The sequence below is a fragment of the Tupaia chinensis genome, unplaced genomic scaffold (genome assembly GCF_000334495.1).
Source record: "Tupaia chinensis unplaced genomic scaffold, TupChi_1.0 Scaffold000182_1, whole genome shotgun sequence".
NCBI classification, from domain to species: domain Eukaryota; kingdom Metazoa; phylum Chordata; class Mammalia; order Scandentia; family Tupaiidae; genus Tupaia; species Tupaia belangeri.
Window position 1 is genome coordinate 8,446,217 of NW_006159657.1, and position 19,142 is coordinate 8,465,358.

At 38.3% G+C, this 19,142-nt stretch overlaps 1 protein-coding gene and 3 long non-coding RNA genes across 4 annotated transcripts in view; 3 read left to right on the plus strand and 1 right to left on the minus strand.

Moving 5' to 3' along the window:
* The window catches only part of LOC106734688 (uncharacterized), a 3,872-nt gene extending 1,285 nt beyond the window's left edge, over positions 1-2,587 (plus strand). Inside the window, exon 2 of the long non-coding RNA XR_001370232.2 lies at positions 1,670-2,587. This is a non-coding gene — a long non-coding RNA (uncharacterized LOC106734688). The remainder of the gene's footprint in view (positions 1-1,669) is intronic.
* Positions 2,588-4,049: 1,462 nt separating this feature from the next.
* The window catches only part of SMG1 (SMG1 nonsense mediated mRNA decay associated PI3K related kinase), a gene marked incomplete in the record, with an annotated part of 101,565 nt that continues 86,472 nt past the window's right edge, over positions 4,050-19,142 (minus strand). The window contains 9 exon segments of the mRNA XM_014587089.2: positions 4,050-5,273; positions 8,582-8,688; positions 8,779-8,958; positions 10,054-10,160; positions 10,318-10,529; positions 11,567-11,794; positions 12,535-12,714; positions 14,232-14,384; positions 18,118-18,255. Of these exon segments, the coding sequence (XP_014442575.1) occupies positions 5,196-5,273; positions 8,582-8,688; positions 8,779-8,958; positions 10,054-10,160; positions 10,318-10,529; positions 11,567-11,794; positions 12,535-12,714; positions 14,232-14,384; positions 18,118-18,255 (1,383 nt within the window).
* LOC102485849 (uncharacterized) lies at positions 4,877-8,858 on the plus strand. Its single transcript, XR_334264.2, has 3 exons — positions 4,877-4,955; positions 6,947-7,085; positions 8,788-8,858. It is a non-coding gene; the product is annotated as an uncharacterized LOC102485849 (long non-coding RNA).
* Positions 10,530-15,759, plus strand: LOC102485125 (uncharacterized). Its single transcript, XR_334263.3, has 3 exons — positions 10,530-10,605; positions 10,848-10,932; positions 15,413-15,759. It is a non-coding gene; the product is annotated as an uncharacterized LOC102485125 (long non-coding RNA).

Consider the following 19,142-nt stretch of genomic DNA (forward strand, 5'->3'; position numbering starts at 1 on the left):
AAAAAAAAAAAAAAAAGCAACTTGTGCAGCAACTACCCACACGGGTCTGTTTTCATGGAATGTGTTTAAATTTTATAGCCAAAGAATACTACTATAGTCTCACTAAACTTTAATTAGCCTACCCTGATGTAGCTCTTTCAGGTTTTTTGTCTTACAAACACAGGATGTGATCTTCTGCAATGTGCCAGATGACTACGCAGTTAACATAAATCCTACCTTAATCTAGCCAACAAATGCAGTCTTCAAGATAATAAAACAAGCTGGGCATTTTCTACTTTCTTTCAGAGTTTTTGTACCCCCAGAGGATGCAAGTATCTTGTCAATGATGGTCAGTGGGAGTTCTGTTTCTAAAATACTGTCAAAATTAAGTTTAATAAATTGAGCCTTAATATTTATTAAGAACTTTAACACTGAAGTAAAATTTGTAGGGCTGTTCAAAAATACAATGAAACTTTGAGAGCAAAATAATTACATATTGAAGTATTTAAAATGTTTTTGGAGGTCTTAATTAATGCTTTTTTAAAAAAGCTACTACCTAGGTTCTGAAATTAAGTTTTCTAGAAGCTAGTTCAATAAATTCAAAGCTTAAATGCTACTTTTGAGACTGAACCTTTATTTTTTTGAAAAACAGGTATTTCATACAATCTTTGCCATGTTAATGCAAATATGCACAAGGTAGGCATGTAGTTCTGTTTTCCAAAAGATGCATTATGAACATTTTCAGGAAGCTGGTGTGATTTATTCAACTTTTAATCTTAAATACAATCACAAAATTATATCCATCAGGAGGCATTACAACCTTTTGTACAGAGAAGCCACTATTTTATACAATGTTACTAGGACAAGGAAGATTTGGTTCAACTCAACTTGCTCTTATAATAGGGTAAAAAGTAAATTAACAAGTGAAGTATGATGTTATTGCCACTGACATTACAAGTGGAAATATAAGGGAAATTTAAACCAGAAAAATAACTGAAACAATAATTTTAAAAAGGAGCTGTAATTTCAATCAGGAAAAGGAAAAAAAAAAAAGAACAAATATAAAACAAGCCTGTTTTAAAAGAAAAACATTCTAAATAAATCTGCATTTCAAAACATGCAATTAAGTTTACCATCTTCAAAAATCAAACTAATTATATGACATTTTTATATTAGCACAATAAACAGCCAAATTCCCATGGAAAGCAGGGGACCCTAAGTGGTTCATGTCTTACATGGAAAAACCTTTGAGTCTATATAAAGCTTCTTTTGATCAACCAGTTTGCCCTTTTGCAAATAAGGATGGTGATATGGCTATCTAGGCCTAAAACAGGAAAAGTGCAACAAACCCGTAGGGTTTCATAATAAATTTCCTCCTCCCCAATGTTTGGAAAAATTTGTGATGCCTGCTAGTTTTTCTCCATGGGAGAACCTTTTTCTACTACCCAAATATTGAAAACAAAATCTACCATAAGTGACCCTTGCGTTAATAATTCTACCTCTTCAAGGGGGAGAGGGATTCCCTAACCTCTAAATTACTGGCATTTTACAAGCTCAATGACATATAAAATAGAACACTGGTTTTCACATTCATCTAATTTTATGTAAAACAAAAATGATGAAATGTGCTAAGAGTAAAGCATTCACTGGTACTCAGTATATAAGAACAGGAATAACAGGCTAACCGTAGGTGCTATAATATGGAGAAAATTGGGAGAAAAGAAGAACCAGCTCCTTTGATTTTAGTACTGCCAAAATGAGTATGCCCCCAGAGTTAGTTACAAAGATGTGGAGGAAAATAGGCTAGGAAGACTTTCCAATTTAAAGTACTGCCTATAATACCCCAGACCTAAGATTGCACATCAACTCCAATATTTGGCTGTACTAACACTGCCCTGGCTCGGCATTTTTTAAATGGCTCTTTCCTTGAATTTCACACATCAAAACAACCACAATTAAGGAAACAAAGAACAATGCACATAACACCAAACATTGGACAGTTTTAAGAAACTACTTACTAAGCTTAGGTAAATAGAGGCCAGTGTTAAGGGCAAAAGTGATGGAAGTTTTTCTTTGCATTATAAACCCTCACCCTAAATCTGGGGCTTGGGCTCTAAAAAAGCAATTCAGGGAAGCAGATCAAGAGCCTGATTATCAGTTCTCACACAGAAATCTCACGTATCTCAAAAACAACTCACAAGTATCAGACACAAAAGAATCTTAATCATCTAGCAAGCTATGTTAAGAACTCATGACCAGAAATAATGAGAAACTACAAGACACACCAACAAAACAAATAATAGAGAAATAGGTCCATATTCCTAAGCCTCCACACCTTTGTTGAGAAATCAACTAAAAACTTAGGCAATCCTAGCAAAACCAAAGACAATAAAACACTTACACTTTAATTTCCAAGGGTACTTTGAATGGAAGAGGGAGGTTGTAGGTTATTCAATACCCACTGAATCTTACAAGGAAGAAAGGGAGAGGGAAGAAGATACGGATAAAGGAGGAGATAAGTAAAGGACAAAGGGGTGAGATAGCAGAGGATCCCTGGTTTTCCACAGGTATCTTGTATTCTCAAAAATGTATGACTTCCTAACTACAGCACTCTCGATTATTTTACAAGCTTATCTCTAAAATATAGCCCTATCTTCTCATCTTCTCAACATAACTGATTAGGTCCCTTACAAGAGTTCAGAACATCCTAACTACAGCACTCTCGATTATTTTACAAGCTTATCTCTAAAATATAGCCCTATCTTCTCATCTCCTCAACATAACTGATTAGGTCCCTTACAAGAGTTCAGAATTCATCTTCTCAACCTAACTGATTAGGTCCCTTACAAGAGTTCAGAATGGCAAGGCTAACTTGCAGAGTGACATCTCGGAGGAAGCCAAACTCTACAGGCTAGCATCTTCTCCAGAGTGCAGGAAAGAGCAAGCTTTGAAGTCATCAGGGACTCTCATCTGCCCTATAGCCAAAAAATGCATGACATATGCTACCCTATTTTCTGAGGGACCGGTTTAAAGTAAAAGTGATGGATAATTTACCAGAGGCACATGGTTTTGAAATAAAGTTTTTTTTCCTTTGCTTGGAAAAGTGTGAGGTGCCTCTGAAGCCTGAAACTCTCAGACAGTAAAATCTGCCTGTTTACCAAAAAGGAAGCAATTTCTGAATACTACCTACAGGGATAACTAGTGTGAATTTGTTTCATTACTGTGATAAAAGTTTTTCCATGAGACAATAAAGAATGTTGCTAAAAATCTTCAGAAAGCAGAGGTAATAGAGTGATGAACACAACAGCTCCCACAGCCTCTAAGAAATAAAGCATTGTGCAAAAATACAATATGGCATTATTATTCCAGCTAGGTTGTTTTGATTGTGAAAATAAGGTTCAAAATGAATGAATAAAGTAAAATTTGATTCACTAGGCTCAACTTGCTTTTGGAAATATGAGCATTCAAAAATAACCACTTTTCTTGAAATGCTTGTAAAGTTATTAGAAAGCACTGGTACTGAAATGCATTCCCTCACCGGTATGTATAGATTTAACATGGCAATCAGAATACAGAAAAAGCCCAGTACTACCTGGAATTTTTCTTTAGCACAAGTTGGTCTATGAAGACAGGCAACTAAAAAGTGACCACTGTCCTAATCTCTAAAATGCAGGGAAATGGATTCAAATAATTAAGATTTTAATCATGCTGTATTTTGTGTTGATACGTGATTTGAAGGATCCTATTGTAGTCTGGATTTTTATTTTGGATCAACAATTTAGCTTACAAAGTCAGAACTTGAAATGCAATGCTAAATTTAAGGAAGTCTTGATCATGAATGTACTCTAATGTATTAATGAATGGCAAGCTATTAAAATTGTGCAAAAAGCAAAGCACTTTAGAGACTAATAATTGAACTTAATAATTAAGATGTTGGTGGTCCTCAATTTTGCTATTGTTTGATGTACATGTCCTAAAATGCCAGGTAAAGTAAAGCACTTTTAATTTACACCTTGTAAATTAAAAGTATTAAAGGAGAAAACTGAATTAAAAAAACATCTCACTCTACCTCCACCAAAAACATCACTTTATTGTTAATCTGTCATCAACAATGTAAAACTCTAATAGGTACTCTATCCTGGTTTTTAAAAAGGTAAAAGATTACATTGGATTAGCTACTTTCTATGAAAGAAACTACAGCAATCACAGAGAGGGAAAATTTGAATGACCTCCAAGAATGCACACTCTAAGCAAAGGGCAGTGTACATTAAATCAAATGTCTGTTAGATTTATTACTTTTGAATGCAGTGACAATTCTGGAAACTGCACATGATAGAATCACAGAAATGACTTCAATAACCAGAATTACATTTTGTGTGTGATCATCAGACCCTTAAACAATCCTTGAATTTTCCACATTACCAGTGGTTTTGGAGAAATTTCTGTTTTATCACTCCAAATCTAAGTTGTTAACAGCACTGAGATGGAGGTGTATGAAATACAAGGATTGAAATAAAAGTGAATTTGAAAGATGGCTAATCTACTAGATTAGGTAAAGGAGAATGGGCAAATGGTGAGGAGGAGGGGAACGAGGGAGGGGGTGTTTTTTCCCTTCATTTCAGAAGTTCTTCCAACGTAGTGTATCTGTTACACAGCTCTCCATTTTCAGTCCATTTCTGAAATTCATATCGCATAGCCTTTGTGCACTTACTGGTCAACCTAACCAGTACTGTTGCCAAGCAACAAGTGTTACACGGGAATCTGAACACATCAAATCTTCCTTGGCTGTGATTTCTTCGCGGCCCCAGTCTTCTCTGTTTCTGAGCGGGGTTTTTTCCTGGATTGTACACAGGGTCAGGTGGAATGGAGTTCCAAGTCACTCTGTGCTCCGCGGCATCCCGATTTCTTTCTGCAGCTAACCTCCTGACACGTTTGCAGCTGTTCTGAGGCAGAAAGACAATCTCCGTGTTCAGGCGGTGAGCTTTCTTTCTTTCACCCTTGACCCTGGGGTTGCAGGCCATGGTGTTGGGCGTTTCCCTGAGTGCAGCTGTCCTGCAGGATTCACTTCCTAGCGCACCGAGATTTCCTAGGTTTCCTCAGGGTAAGCCCCCAGTTGCATCACCACCGACTGTGGTGTGGCTTTGGATGCCTGAGGCTGAGTTGATTCTGGTGGATGTCTGACCTCGCTTAACCAGACTCATCTACTTTCTTGCCAGTCACACCCAGGCTGTCCAACCTTCATACAGCTGAGCCAAGTTATCTAGATTAGTTGCTTCCTTAATGACATAGTCAACCTGTAAAACAGATAGGACAGTAGTTAAAAACATTTAAAACTTGGGCTCAGAAAAGAGGAAACAAAGCATTTAACAGACCCAAGAATGGAAAGTTATCTATTGAAGATGTGTATGGGAATATTTTTTACTTGCTTTACAAGCAAAACAATGTATGTATGCTTTGAAAAACCATATTGGATGCTATAAAGATGTACAATGATTAAATGTAATAAAAATATAAAAATAAAAACACATGGAAGAACATGCTTCATATATTAATTTTATGAAACTTTGTTTTGCTTTGTTTTTTTTTTTTTTTTCTTTTTTCGTTTTTTTTTTTTATGTGTCTTTAGGCCACAGGGCATGTGTACCTGCCAGAGGCAAAATGATGCTAAGAAGGAAAGTGAGAAATCACTCCCACAAGGGAGAGGACCATGCCGCTCCATGCTCCTGGGATTTTTGAACATGCACACATGTGTGCCCGGTGTGATTTTCAATCCGCCAGGTACCAGGTCCAGGAGTCAAACTGCAGTCAGCCTTTGTGGGAGTCCAGTGCCTTAACCACCACGCCACCTGCTGCCCTTAGTTATATGAAGTATTTAAGAGTGAGTTTCTAATTACCAAAAGATGTGTAGTGGCTATGGTGGACAGAGATGAAGGAAGCTAGGTTTCTCCCCTAATTCTGAAGCATATAGGATGTAGGTTTGGGAAAGTCACAACCCCTTTGAGCCTCTACAGATGCTGAGACTGAAAGAGAGAGCCCCACCACCCCTATACATGCTACTGGAGTTAAACACGTGAAGTCATTTGGATAAAGGCTTAGAAGGTGTGTAAACAAGAGCTTAGCACAGATTCTGGAACACAGTGGGTACTAACAAGTGACCACGGATTCTGACTCAGCTAAATTTTCCGCTACAGTGAAACATGCTATATATCCAGAGTATTCTCTCTGTATCCAGAGTATCCATCAGGGTCCAGTTATACCAATAAAATGTTATCTATATAGAAATATATGCCTGCTGAATTGTAATCTATGCCAGAAGTTACAGGGACTCTGTATTTACCATGCTCTTAAGAGCCCCTTAACTTTCATATGAAATTTAATAACTATCAGAATAAAAAGCACAATGGTGAAGCATCCTTTTAAAAGAGAGAAGAGCAAGTGATGTGGAGGTTAAGGCCCTGGATTCCCACATGGTTAACCACGGTTTGAGTCCTAGACCAAGTGGCTTGAAAAATCATCCTGGGCATGTGCGCCCAAAATCCTGAGAGGAGAATGAGGAGAAGGGATTGCAGCATGGCCATTCCCCCTTGGGGGTGATTTCTCACTTTTCATTTCTTTCTCTCTCTCTCTGGCAAATACATGAGCTCAATGGCAAAAACCTAAAAAATAAAAAAATAAATAAAAAAAGACAGAAGATAAGAGAGCCAAAATGGATAGTTATAAAAAGTTATAACAGATAGAAGCATGCACATCCACTAAGCCACAAGAAAGTTTGTGAAGGAAAGATGCCTGACTCAGAACATCTTTCACTGTTTTTGACAAAACTGTTTCTAAGAAAACTCTTTCATGACCAAGAAAAGCTTAAGCCCAGGTACTATACAACAATGTAACAGTGTTAAGTCCAGGACCTATACAACAATTTAGTAGTGTTTAAAAGAATAAAACCTTTTTTCCTAATATTGAATTGTAGAATCCAAGCCACTGGAAAGCAGGATATGCCTAATCTCAAAATTTTACCCGAAAGAAAAAAGATACATTTGTGATGGAAAGCAGAAAGACATTACCCTTGACCAAACAGTCTAACTTATCACCAAAGATGGCACAAACCGGTATGTTCTGTGGTGTGAAATATTAAGGTAGAATGATCACTGAGAAGTGTTCGATATATATGAAAAGCATGATGGGCCCTCATCAGATTTAGAGGGTGGGGGATAGTGCTCAGAAAGGAGAGGTAAGGGATAAGAAAATTTTGGAATGATTGGAGAAATCTGAATGTGGAAAGAATGTTAAGCTAACAGTGTAGCACCAGTATTAAGTTTCCTGAAGTAATAATTATGTAGTGGCTGAATTAACATTGTTTGATTTTGGAGACGCAAGCTAAAGTATTTAGGCATCAAGTGTTAATGATGTCTGCAGTCCCGGACCTAGTGGTTTAAACTCACGCCAGGTGCGCGCACGTGAGTGTGTGTGTGTGTGTGTGTGTGTGTGTGTACCCAAGATCCCAAGAAGAGAATGGAGGAGAAGGGACTGTGGCGTGGCCATCCCCCCGGGAAGTGATTTCTTGCTTTCTGTCTGTCTACCTGTCTCTATCTTTCTGGCAAACGCATGCGCCCTATAGCAAAAACCTCTCAAAAAAATTTTTTTTAAATTAAATAATTCTTAAAAAAAATTTTTTTAGGCTGGCCTCATGGTTAAAGGGAGTCAAGATCCCACATGGCTGATAATAATTTGAGCCTGGGCCCTGGTGGTTTAAAAAGCATGGTGAGCATGTCTATGAACAAGCACACCAGAAATACTCTATGACCTACATGCGTCTTCTGGCAAGTTAAAAAAAATCTTTTTAAATTTTTAAAAATGTTTTTCAAAACAGGGGCTAGATTGTAGCACAATGATAAAAGACAATACTCTGCAGGGTAATACGTTGTGGCAAGATTATTGAGAGAATTTCCAAGTGATGACTTCAAACAAATTTCCACTGATTCCCAAGGACACTTTATAGATACAATCCCTGTGCCCAAAAGGGCATCCTCATTTCATTTGAAACTTTCAGAAAGTCTTCTTTAAAATGCAAATTAACTACAGTCTGGTGGAGAAGGGTGGGTTAGGCCACACTTTAAATGTTGGTTAACAAGGCTGAGGGGAAAGTGCCAACAGAGAAGGGTCGGAATAAAATGTGACTGCTTACTAACTCCAGAGCTGTGTGATTCGAAATCATCAGGGCAGTAGATTTGAGTCCCTTATTTCTTAATGAGCCACCAAAGAAATGGGTGTGGGAGATCGTTAAACCTGTGCTTTTGAGCCAGCCAGTGATGTGCTGGTTAAGATGGAGGCATCCCACATGGCCAACCTCATGATTTGAGTTTTGGACCTGGTACCTTAGGAGACAAACCAAGCAGCTTTTGTATGCAGGCCCAACAAGAAGGAGAGATGGAGAAAAGAGTGCAGCATGACCATTCCCCACGAGGGATGCATTCTAACTTTCCCCATCTCTCTGTCACTCCAGCAAGCACATGTGCTCTCTGGCAAAGTTAAAAACAGAAGATCAAAAAACCCCCACCTTTCCAACAGCATTATAATGTGTGACTTAAATTTCAAAAACAGTCACCTGTTCAGCAACTGACATTCTCCTATTGGGATCCACATCTCGGCCCTCTAGCTTAGCTTTCACCCTCTTCCACACACTCACTGCATATGAATTTCTCTCCTGCACAGCTGTGAAACAATAAAAATAAATAAAAACATGTAAGTCAAACCACCATTTGGTGTAAAAGTTGAAGTTACCTTCACCCTAATTCTAATTACCTTTCCCAGTTTTAGGGTCTCTGACCGCCTTTTTAGGACTACAAGCAACACTCTTGCCAGTTCCCGGAACAGCGCTTGGTGGAGTATCTGCTGATGTAGCAAGGTTTTTCTGAATCAGCTTTTTAGCATTCTGTGACATGACATCAGGCTGAGTCTTCTGGCCAGTGTTACTCCGGACTGCTACAGAGAGAGATGGTGGCACAATTTACATGCAAACAGAAAATGGAGGAGGGCAAAGAGAGCAGGGAATAGGTGGCAAATGCCCCAAATTAAATAACAAACTACAAAAAGACAGCTTTGAAAATAGACTTGACTTTACAACATTAAAGTACATATCCCTAGACATAGCAACTATTTTCCTAAAAATACATCCTAGGGGCCAACAGGTGGCATGATGGCTAAGGCACAGGACTCCCAAATGGCCAACCATGGTTCAAGTCCAGGACCCTAACCCTCTGGCTTGAAAATCACACTAGGCATATGTGTGTACATGCCCAAAATCTCAGGAGGAGAATGGAGAAGAGATTGCAACATGGCCATGGCCCCTGGAGAGTGATATCTCACTTTCCCTCTGTCTCTCTCCAGCAAGCACATGTGCCCCTATGGCAAAAACCTTAAAAAATAAAAATACATCTTAAACAGTCAGACACTCCAATACGAAAATTTAACAATAATATTCACTAGCTCATGGAATCAAATAACCGTTAAGAGCCTTAACTGTCCAACAATGGAGAGTTAATATGGAATAGTCTTAGAATAGCATATTATTTTGGCCATTAACTCTTTTTATTTAAAGAATTATGTAATGATGGGAAAATTACTAATTTCATGAAAATAGGAAAAGGCAATTAAAAATTTTATTTGCAGAATTACTCCAGTATATGTATGAATATGTATGTATGCATATAGCAAAGTAAATCAATTAACACAGTGGTTTTTACCTCTAGTTGGAATGGAACTACAAATTTTTCTTTTCTAACCAAGTATTTTTCTAAATTTCTCTAACATGCATGTATTTTACTATCATAAAACAAACATTTAGAGAGTATTTGAATACTTGAAAGAATACTTGAATAACTGAAGGTATTTTTAGTCTCTCACTTGATTATTTTTAAAGATAAGCCAAAATCTGTTCATTGTGAGGTTGCCGGGTTTAAAGAAACATTTTTAAAATGTAATGACCATAAACATTAATTAGATACTTAGATATAATAAAACATCTTAGCATCTAAGTGTAGATTATTAATAGATCAAGGTTTGACTCTTCTTTCCTACCTGCAGCAAAGGATGGCTGATAAGGAGCAGATGACGTTGGACTTGAACATTCATTTGTTGCATCGGTGACTAAGGGTGATGCAAAACTCACCAAATTATTATAGATACTGAAATACAAAACGGAATGGCTTACTTATGAAATGCTCTATACTTGATTAACTACTTACAAACTATGAACAAAACTAAGAAAGTTAAACAAGATACACTTACTATACCAGATGTTTTGCTTACATTTTATAAATTCTGGCTAGAATGCATTCTTACCTCTGAGTTTGTGATTTTAGTTCTTTCAAGGTGGGAGTGATTTCTTGGAGCATTTCAACATGTTCCTGACTTCGAACCTGACCCATAGCCTGGACTAATGTAAACAGAACCGTCTGAATGTTGTCTTGCCATGATTTATATTCACCCAAGAACTGCCTAACACTGTTCTCATAGGGAACATCTTCACCATCTGCCAAGGCAGCTTCTTCATCCTGGAAGCAATATCATAATCATTAAGAAAAATAGTTTTTGTCTCAGCAATTACTCAAGACAGTCACCTATTAAAAGGTAATAAATGTTTCAAGTATCACTGCTTAATCTGCTTATTTTATTGGGTCATCAGAAAAGTCATGACATATTTTTCTATTTTTCTATGCAAAAATGTGTCATGACTTTTCTGACGACTCAACAGTTCATTTCTTGTTCTAGTGGAACTTTGTTTTTTCAGTATGAAATAACCCTCAAATTAAATCCTAAAATTAAACTGTTTACTATTTTCTAATGAGGACTCTTGTTTCCTCACTAACTAGGTGCACAATACTGGAGGGAAGAGAGGGTGCAGATCTAAGCACAAGACAAGGTTCAACTCTCAGTTCTATTACAAGTTATATGATAGTAAGTGAATCAATTTCTTTCTTTTCCTTTCCTGTTATAGGGCACATGCAATCGCCAGAGAGAGAGAAAGAAAATGAGCAAGCACCCTCAGCCCCCGCCATCCCTGGAGAAATGGCCACACCACAGCCCCTTCTCCTCTGTTCTCCTCTTGGGGCTTTGGGCACACATGCACACATGACCAGCATCTTTTCCAAGTGGCTGGGATCAGAACTTAAACTATATAGCCTGCCATGTGGGATCCAGCCACCTAAACCACCACTGGCCCGTGAATCAGTTTAAGACTCAGTTACCCTGTATAAAAAAATAAGACTACTACTAATTGCTTTTTTAAAAATAACTGGTGAAAACAGAAATTAACTCAGTTACAAACTGGATTACAAACAGGAAGATATGATTTGAGGTAAATTTTTTACAAAATGTCACTATTTTATTATACACAAAATTACTTATTTTTAAAAGAATGATTTGATTATTATTTAATTTAACCAGAGAAAGAGAGAAAAGGAAAGAGAAAAAGGTAAAGAGAGAAAGAGAGTCCAGCACCTTGAACGCCACACTACCTGCCAACCCCACTACTTGTCATTTTATAAGAGAGGCGGGTATAAATGTGTGTCCATGGTACTAGCCACCTTACCTTAGCCATTGCCTTCAGGAGATGTTTGACATCTCCAAGCTGTCGGTTATGGCCAGTGAGCACAGTCTTTATATTATCAACCAGATTCTGAATTGTTTCACAGACTGTTTCTATCTGTTGTTCTTTCTCTGTCTGAATTGTCCTCTGAGTAGACATATCCTGGGTCAATTGTTTGTGTGCTGACAGAAGCCATTCAGAGCTGCCAATAGGATGCTCAAGACTGGTGTCCTAAATAGAACAAGCATTTGTTTGATTTGAAGTATCAGCTGGAATAATATGAGTCCTTTCCTCCTCATCATTGGAAGATACCAGTAACTCAAGCTGACACAAAGAACCCCAAATGTGGAGTAATGAATTAATTACCCACAAAACAGTACTTAACGTAGTATTGACAATTTATGAAATACACACTAGGATCCTAAACTTTTCTGCATAACCACATAGGGTATAATAAATGTTTAAATGTTAAGAACTGAGAGAGACATTTGGAATAACAAAGATAACCTGCATCTAGGCCTCTGAACTTTTATCCTAAATATGAAATGAGATCAGAACTTCCTAATATGTGGCCTAAAAGCCTTTCCCCAAAATATAAATGCCCAACTTTCTACTCAATATCCCTGAAATTAACTAATCTTTCTAGCATTCACTTTCCTCTAGCCCTCTTGCTACCACTGTTGTATTTCACTACATACATCAGAATCATTCACTATGCACTTTCTCCTTCCTCCTGAGCTTCCATAATACTTCAGTTGCAGCTATGAGAATCCTTCTCACTATATTAAATAAATATTAAATCCCCTGAGAGTTAAGAGTAATATTTAATCATCACTGTATCCCTCATAATGACATTTTACACACAAGACATGTTCATGAAATGAGAACTGAGGGAGTATACTGATTTTGGCAGTTTAAGATTGGCCTTATTTCTTTTATCACCAAGTGTCTTTAGTCCCACCAAGACTCACCACTCTCTGTAATAAACGAAGCTCTAACTCCGAAACTGAACTATTAAACTGTGATGCAAATGAACACATTTGCTGACACCGTTTGATAAGTTCAAACAATGCAGTATCCAGGTTTAAGGCTTCTGCAGTTCTTGTTCGTAAACTTTCAAAATGAATGATATTGCTGCAGAGAAAAGTGACCTATAAAGACAGAAATGGAATCACCACAAGTGGGGAGAAGAGAAGGGCAATTAACAACATGAGCAAATACACATTTCTAGAATTCAGCAACAGAAATGACCCTGATAATATATCTTCTACACAACTGTTTTTACACAGGAAATTCACTTCAAAATAAAACTTAGTATATTCAGCTGCAATCTGTATAAGGCTAAATTTCAGAAAATATTTGTCCAAATGATCCCCATCTGCTACTCCTGCCTAACATTATAATAAAGACTACAAAATACTAACTGGATATTTGGTATTATTAAGCAAACTCAAGTAATGATTAATAATACTATGGCTATATTCTTAAATAGATCTGATTTTTTTTTTGGGGGGGAGGGGTTTGCTATAGGGCACATGCAATTGCCTGAAAGACAGAGAGGAACAGAGAGACAGAAAGCCAGAAATCACCCCCAGGGCGCATGGCCACGCCACAATCCCTTCTCCTCCATTCTCCTCTCGGGATCTTGGGCAAGCACACACGCACCCGGTGTGAGTTTAAGCCACTGGGTCCGGGATTCGAACCGCAGTTGACTACATGGGAGTTCAGCGAAATAGCCATTATGCTAACTGCTGGTCCCAATAGTTCTGACCTTAATATGTATTGGGAGGGCTGGCAGGTGGTGTGGTGGTTAAAGGCGTTGGACTCCCACGGCTCAAATCCCAGACCTGGTAGCTTGCTTTCTCACTTTCCTCTCTCTCTGTCTCTTTCTGATCAGACTGAAAAATAATACTAATAAAGTTAAATAAAATAATTCCAAAAAGTAAAAAAATGTATTGGGTTGGGGGCCAGCAGGTGGCATGATGGTTAAGGGTGCTGGACTATGACATGGCCGACCACAGTTAGAGTCCCTAGATCTGGCAGCTTGCTTTCTCGCTTGCTCTCTCTTACTCTGTCCCTCTCTGGTCAAATTAAAATAAATGAATAAAAATAAAGTTAAATAAAATAATTCTGTAAAAAAAATATGTATTGGGTTGTCAGAAAAGTCATGATGTGATTCTTTCTGTTTTTTCTATGCAAAAATACACCATAATTTTTCCAACAAACCAATACATACTAAAATAGTTACAGATAAATTAGTATGTGAGATTTCCATTAAATATGGGATAGGGAGGAGAAGTAAGACCTATAGATGAAATAAAATAGAATTAAGATGACAATATTCACAGCACCTTTTCAAATCTCTGGATCACTTCAGGTGCATATAAGGGATCTTAGACAAATATGGAATCAGAACTGTGTTTATTTCTCTACAGAGGCTGAATCCACTTACTCAATATTTAAATGAAAGGCAGTAAGGACCCAGGGAAACAGTCTGTGAGCTCAGTCAGCCCAACCTAAAGGATGCCTGGAAAGGCTCATCAGTCTCTCCTCTGTGCTATGAACTAGAGCATGGACTCTCGAGCTCCCCCAGGGGCCCCACATACAATTTCCAATAGCTGCATGATCCTGTAACCAAATAAAAAGAGGGTGTCGGCAATCACAATACCTGACTTGCTCTTTGGCTCTCTTTAAGCACAAGATTTCTTCTTTCAGCTATTGTTGCTTCAAAATCCTGTAGCACAGGTGCCAGTGCAGGGTTGGCGCCACCTGCCCACTTGAGTCGCTGCTCAATACTTGCTTCAAGTGCTGCTAGCTTCTCCTATAAAACCCAGCAGAATCTCGGTGAATGTCTGACATTCTCCACTTCCTATCTGTTAGGCATTGCATATAATACAAGAAAGATTCAAAAGAAGTAGGATAGGGCATTTGCAATTTAGAAAATATTTCTAATAGTCACCTTTTACGATTAATCATAATTTCACTCTAAATAGTTAAAGGTAAACATGCCTGCAGATGTAATAACTGCCTTTCAGTTTATCATCTTATAATATACAGAAGGTAATCTTATTTTCATTTTTAAATAAAATGATCTTAAGACAAAAAATCTGCTAAGCCAATTTCATACTGAGCTATATGTACTATCCATAAGAAAATGCAGGGCCAGCATGTGGCGTGATTAATTAAGGCACTGGATCCCATATAGCCAATTGTGCAGTTTGAGTCCTGTATGCAGCAGTTTGAAAATCACACTGGGCCCATGTGTGTGCATGTGCACAAAATCCCAAGAAGAGAATGGAAGAGAAGAAATTGCGGTGTGGCCACCTGCCTTGAACGGTAATTTCTTGGTTTCCCTTTCTCTCTCTCTCTCCATTGAGCAGACACACTACATAGCAAAAACAATTTTTAAAAAAGAAAGAAAAAAAGAAAATCCATAGCCAGCCTGTGGCATGGCAGTTAAGTGACTGGATCCTACATAGACAACTGTGTAGTTTGAGTCTTGGGCCCAGGAGCTTGGTAAACAGTCAGGGTACATGTGTGTTCATGCCTAAAATCCTGAAAGGAAGGAAGACTGGAGAAGAGATGGTGGCATGACTATTCCCCATGTGGGGTGCTTGCTTTCTTTTTCTTTCTCTCTTCTCCCCCTCTCCAGCAAGTACACACATACTTTGGTAAAATTTAAAAAATGAAAAACAAAAAGGACACATAAAAATACACACAAACAACTTAAAGACCAGTTTCTCTTATTTTAAAAAAGGGAAATAGAAGGATTATTTAGCTGAAATATTTAGACTTTTAACTGAAGAAATACAATCATATAATAATAATAGTTTTTAAAAACTTTCCCAGAGACAAAAGGACATCTGACTTCTGAGTATGAGCCTGCATAGTACAAGCAATGAAAAAGAATTAAAAACAGGTGATGATGCTGAGAAAAACCAGATATGTTCAGTGCCACACTGTGGAAAGGAGAGGCATGCAAAAGACCGGGCCAAATCTCCAGGTCTGCCTGGGAGGAAGGCAGGCCCAGCCCTTGAGTCTCGAACACAGATGCCAACAAGAACAATGGCACCACCCAGGGAGAGCACATGCTGATGGAGTATCTGGAGAATCCAAAAAAAACATTACCCCTGAAACAGAAATGATCTTCTCTGGCATTAAGAAAAAGTCAGGGGACCAGCAGATGGCATAATAATTACCCCTTGTTAGACTCCCACATAGCTCACCATGGTTGGAGTCATGAACACAGCGGCTTAAAACTCATGCCAGTCATGTGTACAGTGTGTGCCCAAAACCCTGAGAGGAGAACAGAGGAGAAGGGATTGTGGCATGGCCGTTATTCCCCACCCAGGGGGTGATATCTCACTTTCTGTCTCTCGTCTTGTTCTGTCTGGTGAGTGCTCATGCTCTATAGCAAAACTCTTTAAAAGAAAAAAAAGAGCAGAATTGACAGCTTATCTCAAAACAGCTACTTATGAGTAAAGATGGCCACTGCTCTATTTACAACAAAACAGAAATGTGATTTTTTTTTTGTTTGTCTCCTACATCAGAATTCAGATTGTGAATGGCTGATGGGTATCTTTTGTTGGACAGCCCTGATTTAAATACAAATGGCTGGTGTTTAAGTGAGTATCATTAGTTGTTGGAATTTTTTTTTTTTTGGAGAGGTTTTTGTTATAGGGCGCATGCACCTCCCAGACAGACAAGAGACAGAGAGACAGAAAGTGAGAAATCACCCCCCATGGGGGATGGCCACACTGCAATCCCTTCTCCATTCTCCTCTTGGGATCTTGGGCACGTACGCACACGCGCCCGGCATGAGTTTTAAGCCACCGGGTCCAGGACGCGAACCGCAGTAGACTATGTGGGAGTCCTGCAACATAGCCATTACGCTAACTGCTGGTCCCATTAGTTGTTTGAATTTTAATAGAAATTCTGATTCAATGAATGCTATCAGTCTTGCCCTTTCTAAAGATAATGCTGATAATTGATTAGTAATGATCCACTCTTTACAAAGATGGTGATGCTATCTCAAAACCTACTGCAGGGGCCAGCAGGTGGCACAATGGTTAAAGCGCTAGATTCCCATATGGGTGACGCCCTGGACTCAGTGGCGTGAAAATAATATCAGGTATGTGTGCATGCATGCCCAAAATCCCAAGAGGAGAATGGAGAAGAAAGGGTCGCAGAGTGGTCATTCCCTGGGGGAAGGCAGAGAGCAAATTTTCACTTTCCTTCTTACTGTCTCACTCTAGCAAGTGCACACGCCCTATGGCAAAAACTTAAAAACAAACAAACAAACAAACAAACCCAGAGACTGGTTTTCTCCCACATGGCAGATCACGGTTTGAGTTCTGGTGGCTTGCTTTCTCACTCTCCCCTATCCCGTTCAAATTAAAATAATGAAGATGATGAATAAAATTAAATAAAAATAATTATTAAAAAAAATTCCTGGTATGGGGGACCAGCAGTTAGCATAATGGCTATGTCGCTGGACTCCCATGTAGTTGACCATGGTTCGCATCCTGGACCCGGTGGCTTAAAACTCATGCCAGGCGCGTGTGCGTGCATGCCCAAGATCCCGAGAGGAGAACGGAGGAGAAGGGACTGTGGCGTGGCCACCCCCCCCAGAGGGTAATTTCTCGCTTTCTGTCTCTATGTCTCTCTCTGTCTGTCTGGCGAGAGCATGCGCCCTACAGCAAAAAAAACTCTCAAAAAATATATAAATAAATAAATAAAAAATCCCGGTATCTAAAATGCTGTTTACTAACTGAAAGGCAAAATTTTTGTGTGATTTATGTATATTATCAAAAAAAAGAATATGTAATACTTCACATATCTTATTGATAATTTATAAGATCAGATGCTTTTGAAAGTCAGCATGACAAGATTTAGTAGCAAATTAAACTTCATGCTTGAATTCTTTATTATCTAAGTCAGACTAAGTTATGATTCAGAACTTTAAGCAGCTATGCAAACCATACAAAAATGGTAGAACTACTGAGTATGTGTGATTGGAAATGTCAACTTCTACCAACTTATAAGAAGAATTAAGTAGAGGAGATACACCATCAGCACAGATTTGTAAAGTATGTGAGCATAAGACTTAAGAAAATTAAAAACAAAATAACAGATCATGTGTGAAAAAAATGTCCTGTCACCCCTAACATCTTAAAATTCCATTACCTACCCAACAGAAGAAGTCCCAAACTTCTTACAGACAATAATAACAAACCAGATATAACTGCTAAACACATCCTGGGAAATAAATTAAGTATTCAAAGTTTTTTCCAATCACCCGGACACCTGAATGTATTAAGACATAGTCACTATCAAATCTGTTAAACACCTGAAATATTTAATATTTTCTTAGTTCAAAATATAATTGTCACTGTAGAATTTAATTACCTAGGAGAGTAAGAAAAAATGTAACTTAAGAATAAAAGTGAAAAGGGATGACATTCTTCTGAATCAGAAGCTAAGGACAAATACACAGATATGCTGAACAATCACTGCTTAAGTTAGTACTGGCAAGAAGATCAGACAGAATGTACCTGAACTGTTGCAATTGAAGTTTCAATTTGGCTCAGAGTGTGCAGTTTCTTTTTCATGCTCGTCAGGATAGCAGACCGAGGTGGAGGCGTGACAGACATGGCTTGTGGTCTATTGATAAGCAGATCTTCATGCTGCCACTGTTGAAGGAAAACAGAAAAGTAATAAAATCAGCAAGAAATAAAGATAAATAAGGGAAGGGAGGTGGCAGGACTGGGAGGAAGAGAAAAAAATCCCAATTGCAGCAAATGGGAGGCAAGTAGAGAGGTGCAACTGAAGAACCACTGCAGAATTACATCAAGGCAGAAACCTTCCCCAGGCAGGGAATGGCTAATACATTTCTTGGATCATTAATATGAAACAAATAAACAGTAAGGCTGAAGATGTTTAGTATTCTATCAAAAAATAACTCAGGTACATGTGGAGGTGCACCTAAAATCCAGGAGGGAAATGGAGGCAAAGAGAACCCAGTGTGGTCACCCTCCCACTGGGGGTTATTTCTCACTTTCCCTCACATCATCTCCAGTGAACACATGCACCCTATGGCAAAACCCCAAAAAAAAAAAAAAAACAAAACAAAACAAAAAAAAAAATGTTTAGGTTTTAAAAAAAGAAAACAACTACCAGCAAGCAATGTGGTAGTTAAGGCACTGGACTCTCACATGGCCAACCATAGTTGGAGTCCCAGATCTTGCAGCTTGCTTTTCTCATCTTTTCTATCTGGTGAGTACACCTGCCCTATGGCAAATTATTCAGTTGGGAAAGTCGTGACACATTTTTGCACAGAAAAATACATCATGACATTCCTGATGTCCTAATAAAAAGTAAATTTAAAAAATTAATAATTCTTAAATAGCTACAATTTATATTGTGCTTATACAGACCATACTTAACCCTCACCGTCATCATCGTATGAGAGAAGTACTATTCCCATTTGACAGAAATCAGGGAACCAGCAGTTAGCGTAATGGCTATGTCGCTCGCCTCCCATGCTGTCGACCGCGGTTCGCATCCCGGACCCGGTGGC